The sequence below is a fragment of the Acanthochromis polyacanthus genome, chromosome 20 (assembly GCF_021347895.1).
Source record: "Acanthochromis polyacanthus isolate Apoly-LR-REF ecotype Palm Island chromosome 20, KAUST_Apoly_ChrSc, whole genome shotgun sequence".
Taxonomy (NCBI): domain Eukaryota; kingdom Metazoa; phylum Chordata; class Actinopteri; family Pomacentridae; genus Acanthochromis; species Acanthochromis polyacanthus.
In genome coordinates, this window is record NC_067132.1 from 13,535,034 (window position 1) to 13,562,210 (window position 27,177).

Below are 27,177 nucleotides of genomic sequence, written 5' to 3' on the forward strand. Positions count from 1 at the left end.
CATGTCTGCTGCTAAAACTCTGTGGCATTAATCTGGACTCTAATTGAGCTGCTGTTAACTTGCTATTTCTGAGGCTGGTGACTTGGATGAACTTATCCTCACCACCAGAGGTGACTCTTGGTCTTCCTTTCCTGGGGCAGTCTTCATGCGAGTCAGTTTCATCGTAGCACTTGATGGTTTTTGTGACTGTACTTGAGGATACATTCAAATGTTTTGCAATTTTCCAGACTGACTGACCTTCAGTTGTTACAGTAATGATGGACTGTCATTTCTCTTTACTTAGCTGATTGGTTCTTGCCATAATATTGATTCTATGAGTTGTCAAATAGGGCTGTCAACTGTGTACCAACCTGACTTTTGCACAACACAACTGATGATCCCAACCCCATTAAGAAGGCAAGAAATTCCACAAACTAACCCTGATAAAGCACAAATGTGACGTAAAAACCATTTCAAGTGACTACCTCATGAAGCTGATCCAGAGAATGCTGAGAGTGTACAAAGCAAGAATCAAAGCAAAAGGTGGCTTTTTTTGAGTATGCTAGGTTTGGAGAAAATCCTGCACAGAAATGCAGTGATTGAATTCAATTATTTTTTATTTCCCCCCAAAAAAACAAAACGTCTCCATTAAGATGAGAGAGAAACTCATCACACAGGATAGAACTGAGCGTGACAAAAAATGGTTCACACAAATATGTTATCAAATACTGAATTGACTTGAAGAACAAAGCTGGAAATTGATAAAATGACACTTAGAAGGCATAATAATGGAAACAATAAGGCACACAGTTTTCTCTTGCTGTGTTTGAGAATACGAGGATGAAGATAATAGATAAAATAATAATAAAATTACTATTTACAATGCCTTCTATGAAATAATCTAAAATACCATCAAACAAAATGACACAGGACATTTTTAAACATGAAATATAACCCTTTACACATTGAATACATTTACAGAACTGTTGTCTTTGGACATTTATTTCTACACATCTGGTTTATAATTAACAAATCAAACATCATCAATCAGCACACAAATATGAACTCTGTTTAATTAGAAAAGCTGCAGGATGTTGAGGGCTTGAGCTTCTCTTCAACAAACTGTGACTCACACAAATGTAATTTATGTCGTCACATAAATAACACAATCTTATTTCTTCTTCACTTGAGCGTAGAGTTCCTCTGGTGCATCGTCTGTCTGCGTTGCATCGTTTGACTTGTTGACTTTCACCTCTGCATACACTGTGTCCTGCTGCTGTTGGACGTCCTTCACTGAGACAGAGGAAGGTTCACGTCTCTGCTTGAAGCTGATCTCTCCATATCGGATGTTATCTTCTTCTTCTTCTTCTTCAGTTTTTCTTTCTGGCTCGTCAACAACCAGCTCTTCACCGATCTCACTCTGGAAAAATCAACCAAATAAGAGGTTGTGAGCTGGAAGTTCAGTGAGCCAGATAGACTACAAGGAAATGTTCCATTTCCTCACCTGCCGTTGAGTTTGATACATTGACTTTAACCACCTGAAGGACATGAGATGCTGTTAGATGAACTACAGTGTTTGATGGTAAATATATTGTACATGGCTGGAAATGATGTGAATCAGATGTTAGTGGATTTGCAGCTATAATGTCAGTGAAAGTAAGTATGTCATGTTTGCTGCTTTGATCTGTGAGTCTTACCAAGCAAAGACAATCAAGCAGATGAGTAAGATGATCCCAACGATCCCTCCAAGAATCGGTTCCCATTGTAAGGATCCAGGATCTCCTGATGGAAAACCAGAACCAGCATAAACACCAAGTGACATTAAACTACCAGTGTGTCACTCCCAACTCATCCAACACACTTGGTACCCTTTAGCATCAGTTCAATGCCTGTAGCTGTCAGACAGACCCATAAATATCTGTGAATGTAAGAAAGAGGTGCCATGAATCTGCAGCTTAATGTTCTCTGCTGGTGTCATTAATATCTATAATCTGTGGTTAATGTGGTGAATTAGTGTATTTAATCCTGAATCATGACCTTTCAGTGACCTACACAACTATTTTTGGTGCATCATCTGAACCAAACTAAATGAAAACACTCATCCAACATGGAGACCCAAACCTCAGAGATATGGTTAACAGTTCTCTGTTTTACACTGACTCTACCCGTAAACCTCCTCATGAGGCTCTTTTAAACTGGAAAAACTCCTGAAAATCTACTTCTGGCAGCTTCATTAAAGGACACCTTGACAAGACCACAGTTTTTGATTGTCTCAGAAATGAGAACAGACTGAACCTTCACGCTTTACAGACGAGTATTCAGATGGTTGCAGTCTACAACCTCACCACTAGATGGCACCAAATCTTACACAACAGTCCTTTAAATTCTAACTGAACTTCATAGTTTGTCAGGCACCGTTTAGAAAACAGTGAGGAAGATGTCCCAATAGCATAAAACACTGATACTAGCAGATTCACTAAATAAAACCAGCGACTACATTTACCTTCAACAGTCAGAAGAATCTCATTTGACCTGTTATTACCAAGAATATTTGTGGCCTCACAGTAATAAATTCCTCCATGAGTGACATTAAACTGATAAAAGTGTCCTTCAGCTACTTTCATGGATCCATCTTTAGTTTTTAAGAACCAGGAGAAGTTGCTGATGGGAGGATTGGCTCTGCTGGAGCAGGTCAGGTTCACCCAGCTACCTGCTGACACCAAACCTGATGGACTGATGGATGCTGAGGTTTCTTTGGGGGCATCTGAGGAAAATGGGACACAAATGTACAACATGAAAGATGAATGAGAGCCTTGAAAACAGAAGAAATAAATCATGATGAGCAGACAGGATCACTTACATGGAACACTGAGAGTCTGTTGTGTCTCTTTGGTCTTTCCAGGTTTTCCTTCATCCACAGGATATGTGGCAGAGCAGCTGATGTTGAATCCATCATGTGAGTCCGACAGAGTGATGCTCTGCTGGATTTTACTTGTAAAGGTTCCATCTGTGTTTTCCTCTATTTGGCTGTGAGAGTTTTGTGGGAGGTTCCAGGTGAGTTGAGGAGGGGAGTGTGGACAGGGAGTGAAAGCTGAGCAGCTGATCGTGACAGACTTCTTCTCCTTCACTTCACCTGAGATGTTGATTGTGGGACTCCACGGAGAATCTGTGGTTTCACATCAAACACATGTTTTATATTTTAATCACAATATTTAATGACATGTTTTCTTTATCACAGCACAACTATAGAGTTGTGTTCTGAAAGCCAATTCTGACACTTTGATATTCCATCCTCTCCTAGATTTGATTTTCTTTTACACTTCAAAGTGCAACAAATGTAATTTATTTTATTTAAAGAACAATCCAGACAACAGTAAATGTCAGAATAAGCAATCAAAGGCAAAATTTATCTTGATTTTTATAAGAAAGAAGAAAAGGAATTGCACTCATTGCTTCTCTTTTATAACCGTCATCAGTAAATTACATTACATACAGTCTGTACTTTTTCCTACTTTACTGTCATTGTAATGCAGTTAACATTGGTCAGTAAAAAAAATCTAGAATATGAATAGAAAATAGATTGAAATCCTTTTATAATTTCCTAACTTAGGTTTGTTTCGGGGGTTTGTTGATCTATGCACTCATAAAAACAAAACCTTCCTACCTTTAATTTCTATCTGAACAGCTTCACAAGAAGCTGTTGCCATGAATGGAAAGTTGGCAATTCTGAAGAAGTAGTTGTCATTATAAGTTGTGGTTAAATTAGAAAACAGAGTGGTGCAGTTTCCCTGACTCAGGTTTCCAATTATTTCCATTGGATAGTCGTTAACTGTCTGACTGCTGTTGAAAATAACATTCTGTGGATATGTGAGGAAGCGATGATCATTTTTAATCCAGACTCCAAACATAGTTCTTCTGCTGTCAAACTGTTTTCCTTCTTTAGCACTGAAGTTACAGGGGATTCGCAAACAAGATCCACTCAGTGCTTCCATCTTTTCTGGTGCAGTGATGAAGAGGGCAGGATTAAAACGACAATCAGCCATGGTGCCTGTAAACCAGAATCACAGTAAATAATAAACATCAACATGAAGAGAACATTTAGGATGCAAAAAAAACCCAAACTTAGTCTATCCATGTGATTCTTGCTGTTCTTTCAGCTTGTATACTGTGAACGGCTTCAGTATTAAATGACTTTGTAAAGTATTTCTGTCTCGACTGCTACTTCAGACTAATGATTAGAGTCAGAGAACAGCTTACCTGAAATAAAGAGGAGCAGCAGTAACATGCTGCTGGTCATGATGTTCACCGGCAGGACTGTCATCCAACCCATCACCTGTAAAAATAAGTACACAAACAACTACCCAACTATAGGATCACACCAGGACCTTCGCTTGTTCTCTGGGTTTTCAGAAGACATTAATGATGTAAAGCATTTTCTTGAAATTACATTTTACCAATCTACACCAAACTCACACTAAATAAAACATTTCCTAGTGCAGTGTAGCTATTTAAGAACCTGACAAATAAAATGAGTGAAATCTATTGGACTTTCCTTACCAGATGAGCCCTCTGCTACGGAACAGAACCTGCTAAGTAATAATCACGCAATTTGAGAATTTCAGCAGTGTTTCACTTGATGTATTTCTGCAATACATTGAGTGAAACACTTCCCTGTTCAGATGTTGTAATGTGAAAAAAAACAGAACTGCGGTCACAGGAATGTCAGAAAAAGCTTTCACTCCCTTTGTGAGTGAGGATCTCATCTTGATCCCATCAGAGTTCAAATAACTAATTTACTTTGGACATGTTCATTCAGACCTATATATGCTTTACCTTTTTAGATACTGGTCATTTCTCAGTTCTAGTACGCAAGTCTGTACTCGCGTACTTGGCGAGGGCGGACTTGAAAGTCGGATTCCGAAGTACGGACTTGTGAGAACGCGAAAACGCAAGTATGGACAAGTAATAATAATAATAATAACAATAATAATAGATTTTATTTGGGAGCACCTTTGATAACACCAAAGGTCACTTTACAGAGCATAAAACAGAGTAAAATAAATAAAACAAAACAGACACAAGTTACGCAACAGTTAAAAAAACAATGAATGAATTACAAGTACACATATTGTTAATCACTGACCCTGTGTGTCTGCTAATTTTACTCCCTGTCTTTATGCAACTATTTCTTCGACTCAAATTAGCTTGACATTTGTCTTGTTACAGTTCCTATTGTCTGTATAATTCAGCATTTTCTGTTTTCAGTTGTTGGTACATCTGAGTTCACTCCTTGTCTGAGTTCAGCCATCAAGTTTGTCACTTTTGTCCTTGGTGATGTAAACATTTCATGGTTCCTTGGTTATTAGAGTGGACTACTCAATTTAATTTCATTCTATAGCACCACTTCACCAGTGTTTAAACAAAAAAACAGTCTTTACTTTAGAACAAACTTCCAGCTGACCCATGCTCAGAGAGGAAGGCCATCTACATTTGTCTTGTTATCCATCAGTTCCATTTGTCTGGATAGTTCAGCGTTTTCTATTTTCCGTTGTCAGTTCTTCAGGGTTCATTCCCTGTCTGACTTTAACCCTTGTGTTTCTCACTTTTGTCCTTTGTGCTATCTCCTGCAGTCCTGGTATCAGCTAACACAGACTACAGTATGCATAAAGATACTAACTTGGTGTCTTTAAACCATAGCTAAGTTCAAGACATAAAAATTTCATGCCTCCTTGATTATTAGAGTGAATTACTGAATTTAATTTTATAGCACCGATTCAGTGTTTTAAACAAAAATCTTGCCTTTACTCAAAATAAACCTCCAGCAGAACCAGGCTCAGGCAGGGAGGCTATCTGCCTCGACCGGTTGGTGTGAGGGTGAAGGAGAGAGAGAGAGAGAGTGGAGTAGCAAAAAACAGACACATAAGAGATCACGTTAAGTGGCAAATAGCCTTGAGCCTCTTCATCTGCTCCATCTTCCTGCCTGTGACCCAGTTACTGCTCTTAGTGTGGGTTTTTAAAGAATCTCTGTTCCTAAAACGCATCTTAAGGAGAGAGAAGGTTTGACAGAGGAGTTTTCAGCAAGGATACAGAGGTATATCATCACTGTAGCCTCTGCTTAAGTCTTTTCAGCGCCTGTGACATATGAAGGAGGTGTCAGAGAAAAGTTAATATACACTCTATTTTGCTATGAACACTGCTCTTCTTATCTGACAGAAATGATCAAATACAGCGGTAGGCTGTAAGTGAACAATGGAAAAACGATGCTGTTGTGTCACTCCTCATAGTTAACTGACTTTGCTTTAAAACAAGTCAGAGGCCAGAATGTCTTATTTAGTGAAATACTCAGCCAAGGAATGCGGCAGTTATGTGACCACTGGCATATGTTTGTCCTTCTGTTAGTCTGTGCACAAAATTACTCAGAAACGGATTAGTGAATTTGAATGAAATTTTCAGGGAAGGTCAGAAATGACACAAGGATCAAGTCATTAGATTTAAGCAGCGATGTGGCTTATAGTCTGAATCCACTGATTTGTTAAAGATTTCTGTATCATTGTGAGAGAGCGGCACGGGGTCACATGTGATCTTACTACAAATTGACCACTGCTGACTTACTGTAAATGATACAAGGAACAATTGATTAAATTATGGGGGTGTTTCCAAATCACATCAATGTCTGCTGCCCGCTACATATTTCAGTCACGCGATTCGGTAACCGTATGTAATGTACACATACATAGCACATGCTTGTGCTCAGTCGGGCTGGATCCAAATATCCGAATATCCACATATTCGGTCGTTACGGTGGTATCCGAATATTTCCCATCCCATCGGACGATGTTGTGCGATCGGTATTATAGGATTGAACCAATATTGAACTTTTTGGTGTTAATTCTAAGCGCTATGTGTGGAGAAAACCAGGCACTGCTCATCACCTGCCCAATACAATCCCTACAGTGAAACATGGTGGTGGGAGCATCATGTTGTGGGGGTGTTTTTCAGCTGCAGGGACAGGACGACTGGTTGCAATTGAAGGAAGGATGAATGTGGCCAAGTACATAGATATCCTGGAGGAAAACCTCTTCCAGAGTGCTCAGGACCTCAGACTGGGCCGAAGGTTCACCTTTCAACAGGACAATGACCCTAAGCACACAGCTAAGATAACAAAGGAGTGGCTTCAGAACAACTCTGTGACCGTTCTTGACTGGCCCAGCCAGAGCCCTGACCTAAACCCAATTGAGCATCTCTGGAGAGACCTCAAAATGGCTGTCCACAACGTTCACCATCCAACCTGACAGAACTGGAGAGGATCTGCAAGGAAGAATGGCAGAGGATCCCCAAATCCAGGTGTGAAAAACTTGTTGCGTCATTCCCAAGAAGACTCATGGCTGTACTAGCTTTAAAGGGTGCTTCTACTCAATACTGAGCACAGGGTCTGAATACTTATGACCATGTGATATTTCAGTTTTTCTTTTTTAACAAATTTGCAAAAATTTCTACATTTCTGTTTTTTCTGTCAAGATGGGGTGCTGAGTGTACATTCATGAGAAATAAAATGAACTTTTTTGATTTTGGCAAATGGCTGCAATGACACAGAGAGTGAAACATTTCAAGGGGTCTGAATACTTTCTGTACCCACTGTATATTGGACTAATGTACCAATATTGCAAGCATTTGCAACAAAACCAGGATTCAGAATTGATTGCTAACTTAATGTAAACAAAACTCTCATTAAATATCATATGAAATTACTTTTTTTTAGTGAAGTCACCTCAGAGCTACAAAATATTCTCTACCACCATATCAATATCCTACCAAAGAGGCCGGCATCAAAATGCAAAAAGCAGAGAAACAATAACCAACTTCCCTGTTTGGCGGTCATAACCTAAGACCAAGCTGACTTCCCATCATTCAAGACTTCAAGTAAGTCCAGTTGATTTTGCTGTACAGCTGCTGAATATCATTTCAGTTTAACAGCCTACTGTAAATATGAGAGGAACACAAACGGTTCTCACTTTGGAGTCAACAAGAGGAAACAGATGTGGTTCTCCTGCACTAAAGTTCAACATAAATGTATAAAGTAAAAGAACAAAGGATTGTTTTCATGTTTTTATCTTTTTACATTTGCTTTGAATTCCATTCTACATTTACAATATATCAAATCACAAAAATAAAAAAAAGATTTGCATACATGCAACATTATTCCAACAACCTGCTGTGTTTTCAGATAGCATAATTTTATACTAAGAAACTAACAATTGTACATTTAAAAAAAATCAAGCGATGCAAACTGTTGAGCAATGTTCTACAACAAATTCAAATGCTTTTTGTAGAACAGCTTTTGCCATGCACAGTTGTTTGAACTGAAGTAATTATTTCACACAGTCCTTTGCAGTTGCAGCTTCCTCCTAACAGTTCAGGACAGGAATTGCCCCACTGAACTTCTTCTTCTTCTTTGCTCCTCCTTTAACTGCAGGTAGCAAAGACACACAGCAAATATTAAAATGTTTGTGATCCGGCACAAGGGGATGTGGTATTTTATTTCTGTGTTTTTCTTTATACTTTTATTGTTTGCTTTGCATGTATTTATGATTTATTGGGTATTTATGGGCATTTTTAAATAGTTTTAATCATATTCTGTAAAGCTTAATGACTACACCTCCCTGTCTTGTCCTCCTTGGCAAATTCCAAGTGTGCTCCACCCGGTCATTACTCAAGCTTTGCAATATTTGCTTCTCTGGTCATTTACTCATTTATTCCACAATTCAACCTTTTCCATAGCCCATCCCATTACATGTTCATGAAAAGAGGAACAAGGTAAAATGTTAACACACAATCAAGAAAAGGCTAAAACACAGGGCGAGACTTTACATGAAGTAGACACTGCAAATTACATCATTTAAATGTTATTATAGTTCAGCACTGTTGAGTAAAGATCAGATGGAGGACAAAGTGAGCATCTGTGAAATTTAAAATAAAAATAATTACTGTGTTGTAGGTGTATGTCTTCACCAAAACTTGCAGTTTACATCAACAACCATCCAGACTTGACTTTTTATATATAAAAAGTCACATTTTTTAATCCTCACATCAACCTGTGACATTTTGTCTTTATTTATTGTATATTTGATGTATGAATTCCTGAGTTACGGCCAAAAACTGTTTTGTGAGGTCGCAGCAACGTTTGACCATCAAATTCTAATAGTTTCATCCTTGAATAAAGGAAAATGTTTGCGTCAAGGCGCTCAAGAGATATTGTGTTCATGAGAATGCTATGAGTAAGTGCACCAACATCTTGGGTCACAAGATCTTCAGCTGCAATTTATCAAAAAAGAGAACCAACTCAGCTCATCTGCTTCATTTGGACTGCGTAGGCTTGCTTTGATCAAACCAAACAAACACTGGCTGTCAGCAGATTCCATTTAAAATGTTGCCCAGTGAAAGGAACCCGGGGGGGGGGGGATATTTCATGTGAAAAAAAAAAAAAAAAAAAGTGTCCTGAATATTTGCATAGAACTTTTCGTGTAGTACCTTTAACGCTTACCCCTTCACACAGCTTTATTCAGTCACACATTATCAAATACAAGTATATTAGTCACATTCAGTCATTTTAAAGAGTCAAAACAAGGCTGTCATAAAACACACACACACAAAAAAAAAAAAAAAAAAAACACTTGAGAAAAGCAGAAGAAACACTTTGCTGGTAAATTTGAATAATTTTACAATGAGGAGAAATGCAGAAAGTCCAGCATCTGTATCTGAGAAGACTGACAGCCTATTTATAGTGTAACAGTGAACAACTTTTCTTCTAATCAGCTTGTTTTGACTTGCGCCACAAGATAAACCTTTTCAACTGTTTGACTACATCAGAAACTGCAAGTCTACATTCCTCACGTCGACAAAGGAACTTCAACGATTTCAAATTCAGCTTCTTTAATTTTAAAATAAAATTCATTTTGAAGTCCCACAGAATTGAGTTTACAGTATTCACAATAAATATTTATTTGGTTCTTATGCCACTTAATTCAGGTCATAAGATGGCTAAAATTAGTGCATGACTTCTACACAGAAACACATTACAGTAGTACTACATCGGTTACCGATTGGATCTTGTGTAGAAGGACTGAGAAGGAAGCAACATAAACTGTTATAATTTGTGCTGCTAAAACAGTAAACATTTTAAAATGGGTTACAGCAAGCTCAAAAAGGCTCAGAAGCAGGAAATGAAGATGCAGACTGAGGTAACAATTTAATAATGCTTTTATTTACAAAACTAAAAAAAATAGACCTACATATGACAACCAGAACTAAGAACCCAGAAGAGGAAAAACTACAAAACCTCTAAAGACAGAACTGATCAATGAACCTCCTAATGGGAGGGAGGACTAACAACAACCTGAAATAACTAAACCCAAGGTTAACCCATATTTGGTACAACCAAGGCAAGAAAAAAAGTCAAAACGCAAAACTAAAAACAAAAGACCTAGACTATGGCAACCCTGAAACCAAAAACCCAAGACTGAAGACTATTCTATGCTGTGCTTAAAATACAAATAACAGTTGTCTACACGGAATATGGTCTAAAAACATGTAAAAACAACTGAATAAACTACAGTCTGGTGTTACTAGGGCTCTAGAACTTAGCTGACTCTACTAAGGGAAACGTCAGACTTGGACCAGGCTCCTTCCAGCTTCCGTGCTCCCAGCTGTCTGACACAGAGTTGGCAGAATGGCGTTTGTGGAGCGAGGCAGAAGGCTGGTGTCCTCAGTGGTGTTATACGTCCCAGGTGGAGGGCTGATGTTTCCCAGGCCAAGCTGGCGGAAGGTGGGCAGCAGAAGCCCTGGAGAAACAGCAGACAACAGGAACCCAGGCATCAACAGCAGGCAGGAGTCAACCTCTAAACACAGACAACAGGGTTACTCACAGTACCAGGTAAGTGGCAAAGACTGCTTCTATTCTCAGTACCAGCTGGAGATCAGACAACAGTCCAGTTTCAAAAGACAGGTGAAGTCTGCCTTTATGGAGAAGCCAGAGTGACAATCAGCAGCTCCCACCGCACCTGATCCGCTGATTGCAACGAGCCACACCTGCTGCTAGCTCCAACGCCACACACACCTAGGAGAGAGAGAGAGAGAGAGAGAGAGAGAGCAGGACCAGAGGAGGAGAGAGCACTACCACAGCCCACAGCCCTAAGCTGTGGCTCTGACAAAATCCATCCATCCATTCTCTATACACCGCTTTATCCTCATTAGGGTCGCGGGGGGTGCTGGAGCCTATCCCAGCTGACTCGGGTGAAGGCAGGGGACACCCTGGACAGGTCACCAGTCTGTCACAGGGCTACATATACAGACAAACAATCACACTCACATTCACACCTACAGGCAATTTAGAGTAACCAGTTAACCTCAGTATATTTTTGGACTGTGGGAGGAAGCCAGAGTGCCCGGAGAAAACCCACGCATGCACAGGGAGAACATGCAAACTCCATGCAGAAAGATCCCAGGCACCGCCCAGGATTTAAACCAGGGATCTTCTTGCTGCAAGGCGAAAGTACTAACCATTACTCCACTGTACATCCCCATGAGTAAAAAAACCAAACTGATATAACAAAAAGCATAAAAATACATAAACATCCAACATAATACTTCACTGGTAATATACTGATAATGTGACTGCAGATTGGATTTTCTTGAGTTGCTAATCATTTCTATAACTCCTAATTTCTGATGGAATGAAGCACGAGTCTTTGTCACACAAAACATGAATGCATTTTGGTTCTTTCATAAATTTATCATCGATCCTAGGAAATATGGCCAAATCTGCTGGAGCTGGAATAGTCAGTTTTGGTAATATAGAAAGCTGTACTCATGTTAGCCTCTTAACTTCTCATCAGTTATTACAGTTGACTACAGCCGCTGACTCTGAGCCACTTTATATATGGATCATCTGATCAGTCACAAACGCTATAGTGGGAAAGTCTGAGGAGCTCAGCAAAGATCTAAAGAAGCAAATCATTGACTTGTACAATTCAGGGAAGTAACTTGGAACCGCTTAAAAGCAGCTACAGATACCAAAATGATCTATGCAAGCAAATGTTTGTAGGTTAAAAAAAGAAAGAAATGCCTGGCAAAGTTGTATCACTGCCATGATCAGAGGAAAATGCAAGTTATCACCAGCTGCTGAGAGACAGTCGGTCTGGATGGTCAACAGTCAGCCCAGAACCTCTAAAAAGTAGGCCTGCAATAAATAAAAAACTGCTAGAGCAGAGGTGTTAGCTTCCACAGTCAGGTGCATTGTATATCGTCATCGACTAACAGTCTCTGTCCTCCAGAAGTGACACCTTAAGGCTCAACTGAAGTTTGCTACTGATCACATGGACAAATAAAAGGCCTTCTGGAGGAACATTTTATGGTCAGATGAAATAAAAAAAAAAACAACAGCTATTTGACCAGGAATGTGTTTGGAGGAGAGAAGATAAAGCCTTTAACCCCAAGAATACCAAACCTACTGCCAAGCATGGTGGTGGCAGTATTATGCTCTGGGGCTGCTTTGGTGACAGTGGAACTGATGCTGCACACAAAGTGAATAAAATAATAAACAAGGCCTGTTACCTCCACAATCTTCAGGAAAAGCTAAAATCATCAGCCAGAAGGTTGGATGGTCCAACAAAACAATGACCGCAAACACACATGAAAAGTAGGAAAGAAACTGTTAAATCAGGCTAGGATAGGTTTTAGATGGGCATCCCTAAAGTCCTGACTTAATCCTCATCAAGAACATGTGGACTGTGATTAATAAAAAAAAATCTGTATCATAAAGCCAAAAAATTATGTTGAACTGAACTAATTCTGTTTAGAGGAGCAGTCAAAGATTAAACTAGAGGTTTGGCGATATTTGCAGAAGACCTACAATAAATCTATGAAAGAACCAAAATGCATTATTGTTTTACGCGAGAAAGCCACGTTTCAACCATTCCATCAAAGAAAATTAGGAGCTGTATGAGTCACTGGAAACTCAACACTGCTATGATTCACATGGTCTTTTCAAGTGTATGTAAAATTTTATTCACAGTTTTATGTGGGATCACCCCAGACTACAATCAAAAAATATATAAGCCAACATGAACATCATGAACATGTTAATATTGACTGGATGTGGAGATTTTTTACGCTCCCAGAAATGAATCATACTTATTTGCTCATTTCTTCTTCACTTGAGCATAGATAGACTCTGGGCCATCAGCAGTCTGTGTTGAACTCTTGCACACTTTGACCTGTGAATAGACGACGTCCGTCTGCTGTCTGTTGTCCTTCATGGAGTCTGAGGAAGGTCCAGGTCTTAGCTTGGAGAAGTCAATCTCTCCGTAATGGATGCCTTCATTTTCTGCAGTTCTGGTTTGTTCTTGGAGAAGCGTATTCTGAGAAAAATGGACAAAATATGAAATGTTATGACGAGCTGGAGGCCAACTCGTGAGACAAAATCATCAGAATAACCTGCTTTCATTAACCACAGCAACAGAAAACTTGACACTATGCCAAAAAAAGGAATCTGTTCTGTCACTGTAAGTAGAAGCGTATTCACAACACTAAATGTGTAACTGCAGTACAGTACAGTTTTCCCACCTGCACTTGATGTGAAGTTGAACGTGTTGACTTTAACCTCCTAGAAGAGAAAGCAGGGGATGTAATTTAAATATTCAGTTACAGCACTTTCATCATAATCATCATTCTCAGTCTGGATTTTCTGGGAAGTCTGTTTTCAATGTTTTGTTTTGTAAGTAATTTTAAAAGGTTAGTTCGGAATACATTGTGCTACAGTAATCAGTAAAGGGTTAGGGTTAGGGTATGTGAAATTTGAGGTTGATATATCAACTACATTCTGAGATAATTAAAAAAGAGTCAACCCACTTCCAGCAGTTTTATTGCATATTGACATTTAACTCTATCTCAGGAACTATTATAGGTAAAAGCATGGTTTTTGCTGGTATTTATCTTTAAGCGATTGATCCAGAATCTGCATTATTACACACGTAGATCAAATCGTGTCTGTGATTGTGAGTTGAAATATGAAAAAATAAAGCTGTCATTGAAGGTTCCATCTCCAAGCACACAATGGAAAGAAGAAATTGCAGTGATAACTTTATTTAGATTCAGTTTTTCAAGAAAAAAATACTTGATTTCTGCAATGTATCTTCCACTTATTAGTCTAAGATTCTATTAGATTGTGTTATGAAATAATTCGCAATGCTTTGAAAGTCATTTGAGACTCATGTCGAGAGATTTCAAGCGAATCAAGAAAACAGAAGAGTATCATCTGCATAATAACTAATATCTTTGCTTGGTCAGTGCAATATTTTCCCTTGTGTCAGAATGTAAACTTAACAGAAATGTCCACGTGTGTATATAACCGATATTAACTCCACAAATGCATCTTTGGTTGTAATTCCCGGTAACATAAAAGCAGCTATTTTCAAGATATGAACTTCAAATAATTCCCCAAATCCACCCCAATGGGATAATCAGCAATATCAGAACAGGAACTGCGGTGTAAAAGAACTAAAATGAAAAAATAATCAATGTGATGAACGAGCTAAACACACACAAAAAAATAACAAAAGGATTCAGGATAAGTAAACCTGGGCTTGACGTTGATCCGTGATGCTTACCAAAGGATGAAGACCACACTCATGAGTACGATGGCCCCAGTGATCCCTCCAACAACAGCACCCAATGACGAAGGCTGTCCGTTTTCTAACAAAAACATCAGAAGTGACACGGTCAAGTTAATAAAAGTCATCATTGTCACTCACAACTCATGACTCCAGGTCAGCTAAACCCACAATACTTTGCAAATGTATCATCCAAGCTGCAAGATCTAGTATTTCAAGTTGTAAATGCACAACCATGGCAATGAATGCTTATTTCACACACAAAAAACACCATGTGGACATGTTGTCTTGATTTTCACTGGAGGGGATCTTTCATGCTTCTGTGAATGCTGAGAATGGAAAATCTCTTCTGTCATATTTCCTACTTTATTCCTCTGTTGCTATAGTACATTCAGTTTCCATTCAAATGTGCCCAAGCTCTTCATTTCTACTTCCCCACACTGTTTACTGCTTTTCATAAAGATACTAATATTCAGTGCCCCGTTAACAATCCTTTTTTGGGATACATTTGTATTAACTTCTGATTGAAAACATTATTTGAAATTCTGGACACAGTATTTTTGCATATATTATGAGGCAGAAAACCATTTATCAAGCTCTAAATTTTCCAATTTCAGATGCAGCAGTGTTTACCTGGAATATATAGATTGATCTCTAGTGATGTGTCATGACCAAGATCATTTGTAGCTACGCAGTAATAACTTTCTGTCATGTTGGTCATCTTGAGTTTGTGAAGGTATCCTTCAGCTACTTTCATGGGTCCATCTTCAGTTCTTAAGAACCAGGAGAAGTTGCTGACAGGAGGATTGGCTCTGCTGGAGCATGTCAGGTTCACCCAGCTACCTGCTGACACCAAACCTGATGGACTGATGGATGCTGAGGTTTCTTTGGGGGCATCTGAGGAAAATGGGACACAAATGTACAACATGAAAGATGAATGAGAGCCTTGAAAACAGAAGAAATAAATCATGATGAGCAGACAGGATCACTTACATGGAACACTGAGAGTCTGTTGTGTCTCTTTGGTCTTTCCAGGTTTTCCTTCATCCACAGGATATGTGGCAGAGCAGCTGATGTTGAATCCATCATGTGAGTGTGACAGAGTGATGCTCTGCTGGATTTTACTTGTAAAGGTTCCATCTGTGTTTTCCTCTATTTGGCTGTGAGAGTTTTGTGGGAGGTTCCAGGTGAGTTGAGGAGGGGAGTGTGGACAGGGAGTGAAAGCTGAGCAGCTGATAGTGACAGACTTCTTCTCCTTCACTTCACCTGAGATGTTGATTGTGGGACTCCACGGAGAATCTGTGGTTTCACATCACATTTTATTCATTAGAATACAGCACATTACACCGCTAAGCAGTGTTTAAAATCTACACAAGTCCTTCTTTTGATATTAAAAATTGCCCCAAATTCACATAGAAGTTTATAAAATCACCACTGATGATATAAATGATACATAAATAGTTCCTTTATGAGTTCTTATCTCAAGTGTGATGAAATTAAAATAGTGATATTAAAGAAAATATACTACAGTGCCTTGTGAAAGTATTCGGCCCCCTTGAACTTTTCAACCTTTCGCCACATTTCAGGCTTCAAACACAAAGATATAAAATTCTATTTTTTTGTCAAGAATCAACAACAAGTGGGACACAATCGTGAAGTAGAACGAAATTTATTGGATATTTTAAACTTTTTTAACAAATAAAAACCTGAAAAGTGGGGTGTGCAATATTATTCGGCCCCTTTACTTTCAGTGCAGCAAACTCACTCCAGAAGTTCAGTGAGGATCTCTGAATGATCCAATGTTGTCCTAAATGACTGATGATGATAAATAGAATCCACCTGTGTGTAATCAAGTCTCCGTATAAATGCACCTGCTCTGTGACAGTCTCAGGGTTCTGTTTAAAGTGCAGAGAGCATCATGAAGACCAAGGAACACACCAGGCAGGTCCCAGATACTGTTGTGGAGAAGTTTAAAGCTGGATTTGGATACAAAAAGATTTCCCAAGCTTTAAACATCTCAAGGAGCACTGTGCAAGCAATCATATTGAAATGGAAGGAGTATCAGACCACTGCAAATCTACCAAGACCCGGCCGTCCCTCTAAACTTTCACCTCGAACAAGGAGAAGACTGATCAGAGATGCAGCCAAGAGGCCCATGATCACTCTGGATGAACTGCAGAGATCTACAGCTGAGGTGGGAGAGTCTGTCCATAGGACAACAATCAGTCGTACACTGCACAAATCTGGCCTTTATGGAAGAGTGGCAAGAAGAAAGCCATTTCTCAAAGATATCCATAAAAAGTCTCGTTTGAAGTTTGCCACAAGCCACCTGGGAGACACACCAAACATGTGGAAGAAGGTGCTCTGGTCAGATGAAACCAAAATGGAACTTTTTGGCCACAATGCAAAACGATATGTTTGGTGTAAAAGCAACACAGCTCATCACCCTGAACACACCATCCCCACTGTCAAACATGGTGGTGGCAGCCTCATGGTTTGGGCCTGCTTTTCTTCAGCAGGGACAGGGAAGATGGTTCAAATTGATGGGAAGATGAATGGAGCCAAATACAGGAGCATTCTGGAAGAAAAGCTGTTGGAGTCTGCAAAAGACCTGAGACTGGGACGGAGATTTAGCTTCCAACAGGACAATGATCCAAAACATAAAGCCAAATCTACAATGGAATGGTTCACAAATAAACGTATCCAGGTGTTAGAATGGCCAAGTCAAAGTCCAGACCTGAATCCAATGGAGAATCTGTGGGCAGAGCTGAAGACTGCTGTTCACAAACGCTCTCCATCCAACCTCACTGAGCTTGAGCTGTTTTGCAAGGAAGAATGGGCAAGAATTTCAGTCTCTCGATGTGCAAAACTGATAGAGACATACCCCAAGCGACTTGCAGCTGTAATTGCAGCAAAAGGTGGCGCTACAAAGTATTAATGCAAGGGGACCGAATAATATTGCACGCCCCACTATTCAGGTTTTTATTTGTTAAAAAAGTTTAAAATATCCAATAAATTTCGTTCCACTTCATGATTGTGTCCCACTTGTTGTTGATTCTTGACAAAAAATTCAAATTTTAATATCTTTATGTTTGAAGCCTGAAATGTGGCAAAAGGTTGAAAAGTTCAAGGGGGCCGAATACTTTCACAAGGCACTGTATATAACCACTAAATATATAGCATAAATATACAAGCAGTATTTAATTGCCAATCTGAGCAATTAACATGACTGTTTTGTAACATTTAACCTTGTAATACTTGGATTATGTTGATTTTTGTCCTATTTTACTATAGAAAATAAAACCATCCATCCATCCATCCATTCTCTATACACCGCTTTATCCTCACTAGGGTCGCGGGGGGTGCTGGAGTCTATCCCAGCTGACTCGGGCGAAGGACAGGGACACCCTGGACAGGTCGCCAGTCTGTCACAGGGCTACATATACAGACAAACAATCACACTCACATTCACACCTACGGACAGTTTAGAGTAATCAATTAACCTCAGCATATTTTTGGACTGAGGGAGGAAGCCGGAGTGCCCGAAGAAAACCCACGCATGCACAGGGAGAACATGCAAACTCCATGCAGAAAGATCCCAGGGATCTTCTTGCTGCAAGGCGAAAGTGCTAACCACTATACCACTGTGCAGCCCTAAGTAAAACCATAATTTCCTTATTCAGTTGTCGGTTAAAAAGTAACACTGTTTAACCTCAATGAAAGGAAGTGTCAAAATGAAGGTTAGCTGCAATATTAAAAACAACAACAAACAAACAGGAAATTCTTTACCGTGAACCTCTATTTCAAGACGATCACAAGACGCTGTTGCCTTAAATTGCTCGTTCTCAATTCTGAAGAAGTATGTGTCAGTGTGATTTGTGTTTAAATCGGAAAACAAAGTGGTGCAATTCCTTTGACTCAGGTTTCCAGTAATTTCCATCGGATAGGTGGTGACAGTCCCGCTGCTGTTGAAGATCACATTCTTTGGATTTTTTAGAAAAGTAGAATCATCTTTTATCCACACTCCAAATGTTCGTCTTGCAGTGTTGAAATTTTGATCTTCTGCGACACTAAAGCTACAGGGAATTAATAAACAAGATCCACTCAGCGCTTCCATCTTCTTTGGTGCAGTGATGAAGAGGCTGGGTGTCTTTGAACAGTCGCCCAAAGCACCTGTAAAGTCAGCGTACTTCAGTTATTCAACAAAATGCTGGTCTTTTATTACCCTGGGTAGTTTGCAGTTTCTGTATAAATATTTCAGCTTTTTTCCCCCTAAAGTTTCAGATTGTAAATCTCAGGAATATCTTCAAATAACTGAACAAACAACTCACCTGAAACAAAGAGGGAAATCAGTAACATGAAGACCATATTCACAGGCACACACTTGTTCCCTGGAATTGCAAACAAAAATAAGAAAAAAAGCAGTTTTAATCATCTCACTTGTCAAGTTTTTAATGTGTTTAATGCCTTTTCAAGCAACTTCCGTAATTCAGAAACTCGCCTTGGGCAGTCAGAGTGATTCACACCATCTGTACAGCAGTGCTTTAAAATCTGATTAAATATAAAAACTACAGCTAAAATCGCAATACTCCATCAGTTCATGTTTTGATTTTGTTTGCTTTTTTGTCCAATAAAGTAAAACCCATCAACTGAAAATTGCAAATGCATACAGTATTTGTCAGTGCAGTGTACAAAGAATGACACAATGAAAAGAGGAAACTAAGAAATAGAAGTGGTCAAAGTTTTCCTTACCAAACGAGTCCACGGGAAGTTTTGAGCTTACAGTGAAGAGAAGCGGATTTTGAATGTGCAAGGAACCATGTAACCCAGCTGTAATATGATGGAAAGAAGACTTCCTGTTTAAAAAAAGCCAAGTAAAGTCGTTTTTTTTTTTTTTTTTTGTTGTTACAAAGCTGCAAGACATCACATGACCCTGATGACTAAAATACAGAAACGGAGTCACCGTTTTCCTTCCTGCTGACACTGAAGGGCCAAAGGAACTGACAAGGGAAGTCAAGATATTATAACTCCAAAAACTCCTTTGCTTGCTTCCTTATTGTTGTGTTGTAACGTAAAACAGCAGAAAGAGAGAGATTGAGAGCCCTCGAGGTTCTAGCTTCAACTTTTATTTTTTCTTACTTCCTCTCTTCTTCTCCCATATTCGTACATACCTATATGTTGTATTCCACTGCCACCTAGTGAAACATGCGAGACAACACCACACTTATCTCAAAGATTTTTGGTAAAATTTGACACATTTTGAACCTACCTGTATGATTAAACTTATCCAAAATGCATTAAGTATCGGTCCTAACTACATCTATGCAAACAGGAATGATGAGAAAGTGCTGAAGTTGCTGTCCACCTGTGAACTGAAAGTTCTCTCTTGTCTTTTTAAAAACTACATTTGAGTGTCATATCATTTTCATGTTTGCATCAAGTGAAGAAGTCAGTTAAGAAAGAAGGAAGGAAGTAGGGAAATTAGTTGAATCACAACAAAACACCAGCTTTTGTGACTTATACTGACTCACACAATAGAAAACTATACAAAATACAGTTTTATTTTTGTGTTAAGATCCTTTTAATTGATTGACACAAAGCTTTAAAAAAACATTGAAATGATTAAATTTTCATCGTAGTCTGAGATTGTCTTTCAAGCCATTTATCCATTATTGATTGATAGAAAAAAATCCACTTTCTTCTCAGAATTGGAAGCTTTATTGTGATTATGCTTCAGTGCAAAACAGCAATACAACAAAATCAACAAAGATAGTGAATGGACAGTAAACAATATACAACATTTTGTTTTAATTACATCGACATCTTTCTCTCTCTCCTTGTGGCTCAACTCAGAAACCTCACTCCCTTCATCAACCTACACTCAGTGTCAAAGTGAAAACAGAATCTTAAAAGTTATTAACATTTATTAGAAAAGAAAAAATCTGAAGTATCAGGTTGACATAGACCGTTTGCTATGATACTTGAAATGTAGCTCAGCCAGTTCATTTATTTTATTCTTCTCAAAAAGAATCAAAAATTCAGTTGATCGGACATGATCTGGAAAGGCACACACCTATAATACAAGATCTCACAGCTGTCTATACTGATTAATGCAAAACTTAAGCCATGAGGTCACAGGAAGTGCCTGTAGAGCTCAGAAACAGGATTCTGTCGAGACACAGATCTGGAGAAAACTACAAAAAACAATTCTGCTATATTGAACAGTCCCAAGACCACAATGACGTCCATAATTCTTAAATGACAGAAGCTGAAAACAAGTAGAACTTGTCCAGGAGCTGATCGTTTCACCAAGCTGAGCAAATGGGAAGAAGGGACTCGATGAAAGATGTGGCCAAGAACCTAACAGTCAGTGTCACTGAGCTCCAGACATCCCATGGAGATGGGAGAAACTTCTAGAACAACCAAACTGCAGCTCCTCTTGGATCTAGGTTTCATCAATCAATCAGTCAAAATTTGTTTGTAGAGCACTTCACAAGAACACAAAAGAAGACCAAAGTGCCTTCCAACAGCATAATGAAACAAAACAATACAATTTGGATTACTATAAAAATTACTATAAAACCATAGAAATCATAAAAAACCATAAAACCACGAAAACTATAAAACCAAAATACAGCACAGATAAATCGGTACCATTTCAAAGAGGCATTTTGGGATGACATGAAAAAAAAAACAGTCCTAGGATTTGAAGACACATCTGAATAGGTGGGTTTTCAGTCTGGACTTAAAAAGCAACAGGTCGGTGATAGCGCAAAGTTCAAGTGGGAGTGCATTCCAGAGTTTTGGGGTGGCAATAGCAAAGGAACCATCATCCCACTGCTTGTACCATGACAGACTCTATTCGGTGAAGTACACATGAAAGCCAACTTGGAGTTTGCTAATAAGCACCTAAAGGACTCTCAGAAAAAAGATGAAACCATATGACGTCATTTCTAAGCATCATGTCTGGAAGAAACCAGGCATAACTCGTCCCTTGCACGATACCATCCAAACAGTAAAGCATGGTGGCGGCAGTATCATGCTACGGAGGGGTTTTTCAGCAGCATGAGCAGGGACACCGGTCAAGGTGAAAGGAAAGCTGAACGGAACAGGAAGTGCAGAAGTATCCTTGATGAAAACCTTCTCAGACTGAGCTGAAGGCTCAACTTCCAACAGGACACTGACCCCAAGTAGCCCAAGTATCCAAGACAACACTGGAGTGGTTTAGGGATGGCTATTCATGCTCAGCTCATAATAGCAATGTATTTTTTTTTCTTTTGGGGAGATTTGCAAAAATTTCCAATATTCAGTTTTTGCTTTGTCATTACGGAAGATGGAACATTTTTAACATAAGACTGCAACAAGTAAAGAGATCTGAATACTTTGTGAACTTACACTACTGCTCACAAGTTTGGGGTCACCCAGACAATTTAATGTTTTCAATAAAAACTCACACTTCTTATTCATGTGCTAACATAACTGCACAAGGAGTTTCTAATCATCAATGAGCCTTTCAGCACCATTAGCTAACACAATGTAGCATTAGAACACAGGAGTGATGGTTGCTGGAAATGTTCCTCTGTACCTCTATGGAGATATTCCATTAAAAATCAGCCGTTTCCAGCTAGAATAGTCATTTACCACATTAACAATGTCTAGACTCTATTTCTGATCAATTTAATGTTATCTTCACTGAAAACATAAGGACATTTCTCAGTGACCCCAAGGTTTGAATGGTAGTGTGCTATAATTTGTGGCACTGAAACAACACAGGATTGTGCTCTACACTCTACTGCACCTGAAAAGCTCCAAACTTTACTGAGGAGTTGCTCCATGTGAAGGGCAGCCATGACGTGTGTTTGCAGCTCTTTCAAAATGTCCAAAAACTTTAATAAATATAGGTTAAAGCTACATTCGTTACTGTTCTGCTCTGAATAATTAATATGAATTGCGATGTTTTATTTTCACCTAGGGTTTTATTTTATGGATTTTAGGTCTTTCCACTGTGAAGTAATCAGCAATCTTTAGCTTCATCGATACACTGAATTCAATGAGCCACTTCATGGGGTTGTTACAGCAAAAATTCTAGCAAAAAATGACATATTTACATGACCATCGGATATTAGATACTTTAACTTATTTCTAACTGGTTCTTTAGCGCTACAGTAAATGAAATGATGTTAATCAAGAGTTTTTCCTTCCTCCTCAGACCCTTCACTTTTTGGATAATGATGCTGTTCCACCGCTGCTCATCTCAAAGTTCTCTGCAGCTGATTTGTTGGAGAATTTTGATCTGAAGAAACTGAATGCAAAAACAAAACAAAAAGAAATATTTTCTTTTGTTTATCCTGAAATGAATCATCTACCTTATTCAACTAATGCATATTTAAAATCAGTCTGTAGTTGAGCACATCGTAGAAATGTTTGTCTCACCACTCAAAGAGGATCAGCGTGCTGACCAGCAACAGGATTCCTAACATCTTCACGATGACTTGGACACTAACCAGTTTACCAGACTGATCATCACCTGTAACACAACAGCATGGTCACCTTCTAGTTGATGGGAAAAGACTCATCACAAACTACAATCTGTGCTTACCTTCAAATACCAGCTGACGACCTCTGGACAGCTGAATGTCCAGATGGTTTCTGCATCCACAGTAGAACAATCTGTCTCGATTGCTGCTGGTGACTTTAAAGCTGTAAACCTGTGTGTCGGTTTTGATCATTTCCAGTCTGCCATCGCTGGTCATGAACCAGACAAAGTGGGCAGCAGGTGGGTTGGCTCGGCAGGAGCAGGTTAGATTCACCACGCTGCCAACTGACACTGGATCAGTGGGGCTGATTAGAACAGAAGTGTCCGTGGGAGGATCTGAGAAGAATTTCAGATTAATGAATATTTCATTAAAACATTTTTGAAGACTTTTTGAGTTGAAACAACTGCAGCATTTCAGCATCATACAAATAACCTCTGATTGAAGATCAGATATCAGGCTCTCACCAAACACTGTTGTTGGTATCTTAAAGGCTTTTGATGGATAAAGTACAATCTGCCATCTTTATAAAACAAATTCAGTCTTACATGTAACACTGAGAGTCTGTTGTGTCTCTTTGGTCTTTCCGTGTTTTTCTTCATCCACAGGATATGTGGCAGAGCAGCTGATGTTTCTATTTCTACACGCTAGTCTTTTGAATTCAAACTGAACTTCATAGTTTGTCAGGCACCGTTTAGAAAACAAGAAGTAAGATAGGGGACCAATAGCATAAACCACTGACATTAGCAGATTCACTAAATAAAACCAGTGACTACATTTACCTTCAACAGTCAGAGGAATCTCAGCTGACTTCTGATTACCAAGAATATTTGTGGCCTCACAGTAATAAATTCCTCCATGAGTGACATTAAACCGATAAAAGTGTCCTTCAGCTACTTTCATGGATCCATCTTTAGTTTTTAAGAACCAGGAGAAGTTGCTGACGGGAGGATTGGCTCTGCTGGAGCAGGTCAGGTTCACCCAGCTTCCTGCTGACACCAAACCTGATGGACTGATGGATGCTGAGGTTTCTTTGGGGGCATCTGAGGAAAATGGGACACAAATGTACAACATGAAAGATGAATGAGAGCCTTGAAAACAGAAGAAATAAATCATGATGAGCAGACAGGATCACTTACATGGAACACTGAGAGTCTGTTGTGTCTCTTTGGTCTTTCCAGGTTTTCCTTCGTCCACAGGATATGTGGCAGAGCAGCTGATGTTGAATCCATCATGTGAGTGTGACAGAGTGATGCTCTGCTGGATTTTACTTGTAAAGGTTCCATCTGTATTTTCCTCTATTTGGCTGTGAGAGTTTTGTGGGAGGTTCCAGGTGAGTTGAGGAGGGGAGTGTGGACAGGGAGTGAAAGCTGAGCAGCTGATAGTGACAGACTTCTTCTCCTTCACTTCACCTGAGATGTTGATTGTGGGACTCCACGGAGAATCTGTGGTTTCACATCAAACATGCTTTTATATTTTAAACTCCTTTTATAATTTCCAAACTGAGGTTTGTTTCAGGGCTTTGTTGTTCTATGGACTCGTAAAAACAAAACTTTCCTACCTTTGATTTCTATCTGAACAGGTTTACATGTAGCTGTTGCCGTGAATGGAAAGTTGGCAATTCTGAAGAAGTAGTTGTCATTATAAGTTGTGGTTAAATTAGAAAACAGAGTGGTGCAGTTTCCCTGACTCAGGTTTCCAATCATTTCCATTGGATAGTCATTAACTGTCTGACTGCTGTTGAAAATAACATTCTGTGGATATTTGCCGAACTTTACGTCATTTTTAATCCAAATTCCAAACATAGGTTTTCTGCTGTCAAACTGTATTCCTGGTTTAGCACTAAAGTTACACGGGATTTGCAAACAAGATCCGCTCAGTGCTTCCATTTTCTTTGGAGCAGTGATGAAGAGGGCATCGTATCCCTTGGGACAAGCAGCCAGGGTGTCTGTAAACCAGAGTCAGAATCATGATAAATAAGAAACATCTGAATGAAGGGAACATTTACAGTGCAAAAAAATACTTAAGCATCCATGTGTTGGATCTTCCTCTTACACACTATAAACAGTTTCAGTATTGAATGACTTTTTAAAATATCTCCTGCTTCAGACTAATCATTAGAGTCAAACAGCTTACCTGAAATAAAGAGGAAGCTCAGTAGCAAGCTGCTGATCATGATATTCACGGACAGGACTGTCATCCAACTCATTGCCTGTAAAAATAAAAAAATAAAAAAAGTACATAATTAAACTTGAATTTAAAAAAAATCTACTTTGATGATCTTTTGGAGAAAAAAAGAACGTTTAAATTTCACTTTAGAATGCACATATTGATACAGGGGTGTATTTTATCATCTTCAGAATGGCAATTTTGAAACGCAATATTTACTGTAAAGTCTAAAAAAACACCACAGCAGTGAACATAGAGTAAAATGCTGCTGAATCTACTGAGATGGAGTAAGAGTCCTAGCACTTACTCCATCTAAATAAAACCTCAATCAAATAAATCATGAAATAATCTATTTTATAGCGGCGTCATCTCAGAGTTACAAAATAAAGTAACTGTCTAAGAAGTAAAATCCAAACAAAAAACGTCTTACCAAAGAAGAAATATCATCTCAGTTGAACAACTATTAATATGAGAGAAACACAGACACTTCTCTCTCTTTGTGCTTCACAAGAGGAAATGGGTGGAGTTCTCCTGCAATGAAATCTGGCCAGACACTCTTATTATAATATTTATGAGATTCCATTTTTATATGAGATTTCCTAATCTTTTCCATGAATTTATCTACAACAAATAAGATGCTCGGCTTTATTTTACATTAAATATTTGCTGCTTTTTATTACATTAATCATAAAATAATGAATTGATTTGAACACATGTAAATATTATTCCATGTGTGCATCAAATAAAGAAACAAACTACTGAATTAAACTTCATTTGTTCTGCAGGCACAAAGAAGTGCTTTGGAAAAAAGAACATTTTTAGATGAAAATGTAATTAACAATTGTCAATTTAACCAATTAAATGATGCAAATGAAACAGAAATGTTCCACAAAACATTGCTTTTAATCTATAGCAGGTTTGGTTTGCACAGTTCAGTTCAACTTAAATAATTATTGCACACAGTTTTTATTGCTGAAAGCTTCCTCCTACAAGTTCAGTACAAGCAGGACAAAAACTGAGACAATATGGGACAAAATCTGCGTAACCAGGAAGTTTGTAAAACCAGACACTAATTCAGCTGCAGCATTTAGATATTTTTCTCAGACGTTAAATGAACAGTTGGAACGAGAAGCTCGGTCTGTGCTGGTCTTTTTTTCTAAATTAGGCTGACACTATAAATCACACCAGCAACCATGTCTCTAAATAAACCAGCTGACTGAAAAGAGGAAGACAGTCACTAGTATTTATGCTGTCACGGTCACACATTGTGTTACCATGGCAACCGTCCCCTTGATTACAAACACAAGTTTTTTTTTAGCATTTCTGGTCATGCAGGCATTCCTCCACTTTGAATTCACAGATATAAATGTCCTGTACAACTGGAGATCACTAAATATCCGTAATAATTGCAAATCTGCATTTTTACTCAAATATAAAATCTACTTAAGAGCACAGATTTGTTCAAATGAATTATTTCAGTGTCTTTTTTTCCAGTTCAAATTAGAAGTGAAATAATTTATCCATCTCTGGTTTCAAGGGACAGAAAGAAGAAAAAGTAGTTTTGAAAAATGTTTCCTAGACACATTTGCTGCAAGAAAGGAGAAACAATAAGCTCTCGTAATATCAAGCAATGCAACACTGGAACTTCAGCTGACGCCAGGAAATGTATGCAAGAGGAAAACGAACCAAAAAAAACTAAAATGCTGAACCAGTTTGCATCAGTTTGGACAGAATTCAGGAAATGTATTGTTTCACTGTGTCTGATTTTGTTCACATTTTGCTCAAAATTAAGATCTATAAAATCATTTTCACCCCTCAAAACACATCCT

At 38.7% G+C, this 27,177-nt stretch overlaps 2 protein-coding genes across 7 annotated transcripts; both read right to left on the reverse strand.

Annotated features, from left to right (window-relative positions):
• Positions 1-605: 605 nt before the first annotated feature.
• Positions 606-19,730, reverse strand: LOC110954404 (B-cell receptor CD22-like). Of its 6 annotated transcripts, XM_051940172.1 has the most exons (9): positions 19,398-19,717; positions 18,977-19,036; positions 18,435-18,818; positions 15,639-15,944; positions 15,279-15,542; positions 14,643-14,727; positions 13,600-13,639; positions 13,168-13,394; positions 10,219-11,514 (listed from the first exon to the last, which is right to left on the reverse strand). In XM_051940172.1, exons 1-8 carry the CDS (start codon positions 19,567-19,569, stop codon positions 13,176-13,178), a joined length of 1,530 nt encoding a protein of 509 aa, XP_051796132.1. In that variant the 5' UTR covers positions 19,570-19,717; the 3' UTR covers positions 10,219-11,514; positions 13,168-13,175. The 6 variants fall into 6 exon arrangements, with proteins under 6 accessions (XP_051796130.1, XP_051796129.1, XP_051796134.1 ...); XM_051940170.1 differs by lacking the exons at positions 10,219-11,514; positions 13,168-13,394; positions 13,600-13,639; ... (1 more) ...; positions 15,279-15,542; positions 15,639-15,944 and adding exons at positions 606-1,399; positions 1,484-1,517; positions 1,677-1,761; positions 2,483-2,743; positions 2,840-3,145 and having other exon boundaries at positions 19,398-19,730; XM_051940169.1 differs by lacking the exons at positions 10,219-11,514; positions 13,168-13,394; positions 13,600-13,639; positions 14,643-14,727; positions 15,279-15,542 and adding exons at positions 606-1,399; positions 1,484-1,517; positions 1,677-1,761; positions 2,483-2,743 and having other exon boundaries at positions 19,398-19,725.
• Positions 19,731-20,289: 559 nt separating this feature from the next.
• Positions 20,290-25,355, reverse strand: LOC110954425 (B-cell receptor CD22-like). Its single transcript, XM_051940452.1, has 6 exons — positions 25,316-25,355; positions 24,319-24,624; positions 23,962-24,222; positions 23,245-23,517; positions 23,079-23,172; positions 20,290-22,947 (listed from the first exon to the last, which is right to left on the reverse strand). The coding sequence occupies exons 1-6, from the start codon at positions 25,353-25,355 to the stop codon at positions 22,860-22,862; spliced, it is 1,062 nt and encodes a 353-aa protein (XP_051796412.1). The 3' UTR covers positions 20,290-22,859.
• Positions 25,356-27,177: the final 1,822 nt, after the last annotated feature.

Bases quoted from the DNA above. Each gene is read 5' to 3' on its own strand.
- LOC110954404 (XM_051940170.1), bottom strand. From the start codon at position 19,569: ATGTCTTGCAGCTTTGTAACAACAAAAAAAAAAAAAAAAAACGACTTT. The intron at 19,037-19,397 runs GTAAGGAAAACT...TTGCAATTCCAG, and splicing joins ACTTCCCGTGGACTCGTTTG to GGAACAAGTGTGTGCCTGTG. The intron at 1,518-1,676 runs GTAAGACTCACA...CATGTCCTTCAG, and splicing joins TGCTTGATTGTCTTTGCTTG to GTGGTTAAAGTCAATGTATC.
- LOC110954425 (XM_051940452.1), bottom strand. From the start codon at position 25,355: ATGATCAGCAGCTTGCTACTGAGCTTCCTCTTTATTTCAG. The intron at 24,223-24,318 runs GTAAGTGATCCT...CATTTTCCTCAG, and splicing joins ACAGACTCTCAGTGTTCCAT to ATGCCCCCAAAGAAACCTCA. The intron at 23,173-23,244 runs GTAAGCACAGAT...GTTGTGTTACAG, and splicing joins TCGTCAGCTGGTATTTGAAG to GTGATGATCAGTCTGGTAAA.